Source organism: Nicotiana tabacum, chromosome 19 (genome assembly GCF_000715075.1).
Source record: "Nicotiana tabacum cultivar K326 chromosome 19, ASM71507v2, whole genome shotgun sequence".
Lineage (NCBI taxonomy): Eukaryota > Viridiplantae > Streptophyta > Magnoliopsida > Solanales > Solanaceae > Nicotiana > Nicotiana tabacum.
Window position 1 is genome coordinate 130,812,476 of NC_134098.1, and position 9,361 is coordinate 130,821,836.

Below are 9,361 nucleotides of genomic sequence, written 5' to 3' on the forward strand. Positions count from 1 at the left end.
TAATCATAAAATAAATATTTTTTTTGTTTTAAAAATTGCTCTAAGCTTTTAAAATATTTAAATTTGTTAATAATATTTTTAAGTATTGTATATTTACTTTATTTTGTTTTCTAAACTTATGATTTATAAGTATCCTCACATTATCTCTAATTTATTTTTTATTATTAAATATTTTTAGTTTTTGGTTTTATCTATTAGACTTGAGTGACGTGGACTTATCCATATTATGACCTTTCTTATCATAATATATAAATATTTATCATCTCAAATATAAATAAGTTTTACCCTTTTTTCTCTATGATAAAAATATGATTTTTTTTTTATTTTTTCTCTATTTATTCAATATTTTTGCTATTATATTATTTAATACCTAATATTATTACATTTTCATGTGGCTTTTAATTAGCTTGTTTGAATTTAATATCTATTTCTACCACACTCATTCTAATATAATTTAGATAAAAATTAAAGAATTATTTCAAGAATAATTTTGACTTTATTTTTCATATTCCAAAATATGATTTTTCTTATCATATTTCAAAAAATAAATGTCATCTCAAGTTCAAATAACTCTTTCTATTTTCTAAATTAGACCTCATTTTCAAACAATTATGTTATGCGTTCAAACTTAAATTAACCGCACTCAATTCATATATTAATCATAAAAAATATTTTCTTAGTTGTTTGAACATACAATATCTAAATGTTGTAGTAATATTTGCGTATAAAATACCCGTTTGCCCGATTTATCAATATTAATATGATTTTATTATTTTTATTATTAAAATATTTTTATTGATTATTTAATTTTTTTCTTACCTTATAAATAATTTGTATATTTTATGTAAGATCTTATTTTGCTGATTGATTTTTTTATTTTTTAAAGACAATAACCCTTTAATATCTTAAGTAAATGTTAGTTTTATTTTATATTTTAACTTACTCCAAAGTATAAATAGTCATAGGTTATCTCAATTTACATTTATATATTATAGTTTTTTAATTAATTTTTTTACCTCCATATTTCTAGCTAACATAGAAGAAAGTCTAGGAGTGGGTCAATATATAGATATACATATAGATATAGATATAGATATAGATATAGATATATATACAAATATAAATATAAATATGAATATAGATATATATATATTAGATTTGTCTAAGATCTATTTAGATTATGTATAAGATTCATTCAACTACTTCCATTAATTATGTTTTCATTTACAATTTCTAATTATTAATGTTATCCTAAAATTGCCAAATGGTTTCATTTTAGATTGGCACTTGGCTTAACCACAATGCATATTATCCTCCTTTTAATATATATATTAAAAACTTTATCTATAAATTCAAAATATCTTTTAATTCATATTTAGTTTTTTTTAGATATATATGTATTTGACTAACATAGTCAAATATAGAATAAAGTTATCATATACTATTGGCATTTCTTAGCTTGCCACTTGGCTTAACCACAATGTCAATTATATATGGTAACTTTATTCCTTTAATATATATATTCCTTTAATATATATATAGATATAGATATAAAAACTTAATCTATAAATTCAAAATATCCTTTAATTCATATTCAGTTTTTTTTAGATATATATGTATTTGACTAACATAGTCAAATATAGAATAAAGTTACCATATACTATTGGCATTTATTAGCTTGTCACTTGGCTTAACCACAATGCCAATTATATATATGGCAACTTTAGTCCTTTAATATATATATATATAGATTTAGATTACATAAGTCATAAATGTTATAACATGTACCGTTTAATAATATTATTGGCACTTTAAAAAATAGAAACTTGAGAATTAAGAAGCAAAAGAGAGTACAATAGAAAAAGGAAATGAAAATGAAAATTAATTAAAGAGGAGTGGATTGTCTTCGAAACTCAGACTTTTTAACCCGTGCAATTGTCTGTGTTGGTGAGGTTGCGTGTTTGAAAGAAGAAGGTGATGGACTCTGAACAAAATGCAGTAGTCCTTTTGTTTTATAGTATTCCACAAGGAAATCACTATCTTTTTCTGTATTTTCTTTTCATTTCAATCTGATTATATATTAGTAATAATAAAAAATAATTTAATTGATTGACAGTGTAATTTTTTTAATGTTAGTATATTTTAACAGGTTGTAGAATGTTAGTATATTTTAACAGGTTGTAGAAAAAAATTATTTTATTTTAATAAAAACATTCAATATAATTAACTTTTATTTAGACTAATCAGACCATAAACGAAAATCGGACATAGGGGTTAAAAAAAGGTTCTATCGCTTGATCAGGTCCCTCTGATTTAGTGATCATTCAATGAACTTTGACTCTAATTTCAGAAATATAAAATCGTCTCTTTGGTGGTTAGTTGAGCCTACCAAAATACATTTATTTGTACATTGCTATGTCGGGGCAGGTTTGCCATTCTCTTTTCAACCAAAGAATAAAGAAAATAGAACTGCGAACTGCACAGAATAAACATTAAATGAAACTCATTAATTTTGAAATCTTTTAGCAATTCACTTTTTGTACTACTGCCCTAAATAAATAAATAAAATGCACACCAATTTCAGTTTTCTTGTTTTAATTTCGTATAGTTTTGAGGTCGATATATACACTAGAATCATAGGGCAAAATTAAAACAAAAAAAATAATATGTTGACGACATAATATCATTGTCTTAAAAGATCCTCGTAAAAATAGGCGAAGGTTTTACTTTTTCTCCCTAATGATTCAAATATTATTTCAGCACTAAGTTTGTTTATGAAGAGCTTCATGCACGTGAAATGGTGATTTTTCTTATACTAATTACACATAAAAGTTGATTTCCTTTTCACTGTTAATTAAATGGTTTATTAATACTACATAATTGCTTCCACGATACGTGCTAGATTCTCTCCTTTTACAAAAAAATAAAAATAAAAAAATAAATATTACCGATTTATGCTTTTATAATAGGGTGTTAATGTCATTAAGATTCACATGAGTTGCATGCGTGTTGGGATCTTTGGTCAAAGCTAGTCTTAAAGAGAGTAGTTTTACATTAATAATAAATGTAACTAAATCACGAGTGGCATAATGAGCCACATAAAGACTATGTTGCTTACTATATTTCATGCATTTGCTTTGCTATCCATAAATACAGTCTTATCAACCTGTCATCACTTTTCAAAGTTTTTAATTTATACACATTGGTAATGTAAATTGTTTTATACTATTAGTTTATATTTATGTGTTGTAATATGCTATTTACTTTCTCCGGTTCATAATAAGTAATTTTTTATTTTTTGACACACCCCTTAAGAAAATACGAACTCTTAGAGAAAAAAAGGTGTGTTCACTAAATTACCTTTAATTAATTGTTACCTTGACACATTGGGATATGTAAATAAGAAATAATTTTAAATAAATAAAATTAATTTCTTCTTGATTATGTAAAAATACACTTATTTTGGACCAAAATAAAAATGTCAAAAAGTCATTTATTATGGACCGGAGGAAGTATCATGTTTATAGGTCATAATGCATGTTTCTCATTTGAAAGTTACATGTACCTAACTAAGTGACTTGATAGTATAAAAATAATTATTAATGTCAGCATATATTAGTTAAACTCTTGTTCAAAATGAATTTAGGTTATACATACGGATAATGTAAAAAAAAAAATTAACACTATTAATACATAACTTAACATGTGATAGTAAGTTAGTATCATTTTTAATAAGCTACCTACTAGTAATATTTATGATAAAAATTTACCCATTGCACTTTATAATGTATAAATAGTTGTTATACTGTTTAAGCAAAAAAACTTAGAACTCTTTAAAAATAATTAGATAAAACACTCAGCACCTTTAGCCCCGACTCACAGATATTTCTTCAATTTTTCTAGTTTCCTGTAAGATAGCCAATAGCTTCCTCTAAATAACAAATACAACAACAACTCAGTATAATCTCACTAGTGGAGTCTGGGGAGGGTAGTGTGTACGCAGACCTTACCCCTACCCTGGGATAGAGAGGTTGTTTCTGATAGACCCTCGGCTTCCTCCCTCCAAGAACTCCTCACCTCTAAATAACAAATACAGTAACAATAATAATATATCCGACATAATGCCATAAACAGAATCTGAGGAGGGTACTAAGTACGAAGTCTTAATCCTATTTTGTGCAGGTAAAAAGACCGTTTCCGATTGACATTCTGCTCAAAGAAAACATGTAGAAGTGCTTACAACAACAACAACAACAAATCTAGTGTGATCTCATAAATGGAGTTTGGGGAGTGTAGTATGTACACACACACCTTACTCTTTAAAGATAGAGAGACTGTTTTCGACGTAGAAGTGCTTCCTCTAAGCAAATGAATTTTATAACCCGAAAAAAAAAAAGAGGCTAAAAGCATCCATCTAACAAATTTTATACACCGTTTCAATTATTATTTAATGTGTATTTCACAAATATATTATGGTTGTGAGTTGGTTTGATTTTGAAACTCACCTCAAAGTAAAAGTTATATCACATATGGAAAGAATTGAAGGGTGCAATTTTGAGGCAAAGAGAAATGTCCTCCATCACCTCTTGCTTGCCCTAATCTAGCAGTTTAGATCTATGTATATGTTCAAAGAATTTTTCTTTCCAACCAAAATATGTTTTTTAAAAGAAAAGGGAGAAGGAGGAGATTGCTTGTAACACAGTTTATTTCTGTAAAATTAATTTGTAGGACAATTTCTTTTATTTTTTTCTTTAATCAAAGAACTCTTTATTGGATTCTCTATCTCTCTCTTCCCTTCCTTTATCCTCCTCACTCTGACACACTGCACTCTCTATATGGCGTAAGTTTGGTGCCTGATAGTGCAAGCTAAGCAAGCACCCCACTTTTAATTTTTGCCCTTTTTTTGTTTTCCAGAAATATTTTATCTCCTTTGTGTTTAACCAAAAAGAGAGGAAAAGAAAAAATAAACTTCATAGTGCTCTCCTCTGCTTGTAGTAAAATATACATTTATATTAATTCCATCCGATATTTAGCAACTATTTTTTGTCCGGTTAATTCAAATTCGCGGGAAAAACTCTAATTTTGAGGTAAAACGTTTCATGTCAAAGACGACTTTATTCCAAGAACTTGAATATGATATATTTAATTAAGGATGAAAAGATACTTACCAAACTCCATTATAACCATTGAAGGTGTATTAAAACAATGACTTAAGTTATATATACTTAAAGTATAAATTCTTTTTACATGATATATCGATTAGGATAATTTAATTTAATATAACAAGTTATTCACTACTTGTTTATATATTTATTCGTCAATGTTCATCAGGAAATTTACTTGAAATTACTACCTTATGAATATAAAATTGATTGTTATACAAAAAAAATTGGTTATTCTATTTTATTTCTTTTGTCTCTCTCCCCTCTTATTGGGTCCTCACTACTTCTATAAGCTTATGTTTAGTGCTTCACTAGGAAAACCCACTGCAAAACACTCTTTCCCTTTGTCTCTTCATCCCATTCCTTTCTTTTTGTCTCTCTTTTTCTTCTTCTTCACCTCTTAGTACAATATATTATTCCAAATTAACTCCATTTCCTAGACAAAAGAAAAGAAGAGAAATTATTCAATCTTGATCATTTTGCAGTTTTATCTTTTGCTTTGTAAGCTGCTGTCTTAAATTCAAAAGCTAAAGAATCTCAATTTGGTAACCCTCTCAAATTTCCATCTCCACTCTCCTTCTCTATACAATCTTTTTTTACTTAGAAAAAAAAAAAAGAACATTACTGAATTGCTAGTATAGTAACTAGCTAGCTTTATTTTCATGCCATATTGACTTCCATTTTCCTTCTTCATTTGCAGTTCTAATTTCTTTCAACTATTATTGTCTTTTTCAGGAGAACAGTTTTGGAAGTGTTTAACCCTTTTCTCTCTTTCTTCTTCACTTTCAAGAATACACTTCATTTGCTCATTTTTGTTCACTGTCAAAGGAAGTCTTATTCATCTCTCATTTCTTCTTTGGGTCCAAAGTCAGACTATTTTTAGTTGAAGAAATTAACTACATTTAAGAACTAAAAATTAGCATGATCCTAGTACTCCAAGTACTTTCTTTATTCTGCATTTCTATAATAAAATGGTGAAAAAATAATTCCGTTGATGATGCATGAAAAAAGAAGAAGAGGATAATGGAGTCAATAATGCATTATTTCCTAGTTGTGTAGCTTCTGGTTTCAAAAAGAGTGGACAATCGTGAAGATCTCCTAGGTTTATGTTTTTTTTTTGTTTTACTTTCTATTCTTTTTTAGTTGAAGTCAGCCACAACTTTCAATTTAATCATTTACTCTAGCTATCTTCTAATTAATAAGTTCCTATCCTGTCCCTTACCCTTTTGGTCTACCCAAAAATATTAAAAACAAGGAGTTAGTGGAATTTAAGGCACTTTGAAAGAGGTTAGAAATGGAACTTCCAATTCAAGAGGAGGAAATGCCAATGCCAATTAACAGCACATATGTTGGAGGAGGAGAAGGACATGGTCATGGCCACATAATACATCATGATCCTACACCAGTACCCAACAATACTAATCACATTATACCTTCTTCAGTAGCAAATTCCATCAATGGCCCTCCCATTGAAGCAACACCAGTATCAGCAGACCATCATGTACCTTACAAGAAGATTGTCAGGTAACGTTAAATTGTGGGACCATCTCATTTAAAAGTTTAAATGAATGACACACTTCTAATTAAATTATTTTGCTCTAATATTATGTTGAATTGTGTGATTATTTCGTCTAAATACTAAAATATAAAAAAAAGGCAGTCCGATGCACTATGCTCCTGCTATGCATGGTGTTCGGGAAATGCCGGACCACAAGGGTCTATTGTACTCGGCCTTAATTACCCTGCATTTCTGCGAGACGTTGTTTTCACGGCTCGAACCTGAGAACTCTTGGTCATATGACATCAACTTTACCAGTCCGGGGAAGGGCCTGGTCATAAAGGGTCTATTGTACTCAGTTTTACCTTGCATTTCTGCAAGAGGCCATTTCCACGGCTCAAACCCGTGACACTGTGGTCATATGATATCTACTTTACCAATTACGCCAAGGCTCGCATAATCTAATTATATCATTTCCATAGGTACAAAGAATGCCTCAAGAACCATGCAGCTGCAATGGGTGGCAATGCAACTGATGGATGTGGTGAGTTTATGCCAAGTGGTGAAGAAGGTACAATTGAAGCACTCATTTGTTCAGCTTGCAATTGTCATAGAAATTTCCACAGAAAAGAGATGGAAGGTGAGCAGCAACTTCTTCAACTACCACCTTCCTCTTGTGATTACTATAATCTCAACAGGGGAGGAAAAAAAGTTTATTTAGGACACTCACACAACCATCACAAAGGCCTTTTGGGACCTGAACCATTTGGAACTATAATCCCTTCTAGAGCAGCAGCACCACATCATCATCAGATGATAATGTCATATAATAATATGGGGTCACTTCCTTCTGAGTCAGAAGAGCATGAAGATATTAATGGTGGTGGTGGGGTTATGGCTATGGCTATGGCTAGGCCATTACATCATCATAATCAGATAGTGAAGAAAAGGTTTAGAACAAAATTTACTCAAGAACAGAAGGAGAAAATGTTCAACTTTGCAGAGAAAGTTGGCTGGAAAATACAAAAACAAGAGGAAACTGTGGTGCAACAATTCTGTCAAGAACTTGGAATTAAAAGAAGAGTACTTAAAGTTTGGATGCACAACAATAAGCACAGTCTTGCCAAGAAAAACTCCAACAGTACCATTCCTCAAAATCAAGTTTAATTATCCATTGTTTTTTTTTTTTTGGGGTGTAACTCTTTTATGTCTGAATTTTATATTTATGGGGTATGGTCATTTCAAGAATTAGCATAATATTTAAAAATAATACTTACTTTGGTATGTAATATAGTAACTACTAGCTAGGGCATGTGGGAATTGGACTGGTGTAGCTTCTACTTATTGGTTGGATTTTGCTTCACTAATTAATATCTCCAGTGCAGACTGGATTTATTTATATTTATATACATCCTTTTGATGGATTTCTTGGGATGACTATTTTAATAATCAGTGCAGTTTATGAGTCAATTTTATAGTATTGCATTTGGCCCCAAACACTAGAATATAGCAAAGGTCTTCCATTAATTTGAGTAGGAAAAACATATGTTCGTACGGAGGGTACTTGTGTGAGCTTCCAAAGCAAAACAGCAATCCCTAAAAAAAGGGGAATTAATCGGACCCCAAAAAAGTAAAAGGAAAAAAAAAAAGAAATTGAACTTAAAAGTACTCGTAAAATCTTGAGAAAAAAATTAGAAATAGTCAAATTTACAACTGATAGTTATTTCACAGTTTCAAAAGTAATCGAAATTTAGGTAATTTTTTAATGTAAAGATAAAATCAGAACAAAAACTGGAGTTTGAATTTTTTACATATGAGATTCTAGTATAATGTGCTGGAATTTCATAATGTGCAGGAGTTCCAACTTAATATGTTGTAAGTTTATATGGATGAGCTTCATAATCCAACATATTATGCTCGAACTTTTCGTGTGCTGAAGTTTCAATATAATATACTGGAAGTTTATACATAGGAGCACCATAGTCCAGCATATTATGCTAGAACTTTCGTGTTTCAGCAAAATAGTGGCTATTTTTCAATAACTTTACAAATAATGGCTAATTTTTTAATTATCAATCCGAAAACTGGCTAGCATGTGCTATTTTTACTAAGATCTTTTAATCCCCCAACCCCCAAACCAATGTAGGGATAAATTGGGAGCTTCAAAAAATAATTTTCTTCTTAAACAAATTTAAACAACTTTCTTCAAAATTATAGTTGTGCGCGTTCTTCTTCAAAAGTAGTTCTCCGAAAAGTAGACCAAATCAAAAATCCAATTTGAGACAAAATGTTTAATATGATACTCTAAATATCTTACTTTTAATAACTAAATATCTACTAATAAAACTTTATTCACTAAATAATCTCATCATTATTTAATCTCTATATTATAATCCTCGCATTAAGAAGTGGCCTACAAATGAACCTGGCTGCCGGATTTTCTGTTATTTCTGCATTAAAACAGATGCAGATATGAAAACAACTCATACAACAAGCTAGCGCAGAATTGTTCACTTCCCAAAATGCTGAAATATATTGAAGTATTGAACTCTCTACCAATTGTTCTCTTTTAATTTTGGGTTTTCTAAACTCTACATGTGAAATTATAAGGCCATTAAAGTCTCAGACCGACAAACAACTATATATATTGCCAAGGTAAGACTTAAAGTAGTAAAAGTTACAAATATATGGACCGTGAACA

The 9,361-nt window shown here is 29.5% G+C and overlaps 1 protein-coding gene across 1 annotated transcript; it reads left to right on the plus strand.

Moving 5' to 3' along the window:
- The first annotated feature begins 5,485 nt into the window (after positions 1-5,485).
- LOC107820144 (zinc-finger homeodomain protein 4-like) lies at positions 5,486-8,084 on the plus strand. Its single transcript, XM_016646354.2, has 3 exons — positions 5,486-5,707; positions 5,898-6,686; positions 7,143-8,084. Exons 2-3 carry the CDS (start codon positions 6,457-6,459, stop codon positions 7,825-7,827), a joined length of 915 nt encoding a protein of 304 aa, XP_016501840.1. The 5' UTR covers positions 5,486-5,707; positions 5,898-6,456; the 3' UTR covers positions 7,828-8,084.
- The last annotated feature ends 1,277 nt before the right edge of the window (positions 8,085-9,361 follow it).

Excerpts from the sequence above, each read along its gene's own strand:
- LOC107820144 (XM_016646354.2), top strand. The coding sequence starts at position 6,457 with ATGGAACTTCCAATTCAAGAGGAGGAAATGCCAATGCCAATTAACAGC. Across the intron at positions 6,687-7,142 it reads CCTTACAAGAAGATTGTCAG|GTACAAAGAATGCCTCAAGA; the intron begins GTAACGTTAAAT and ends TCATTTCCATAG.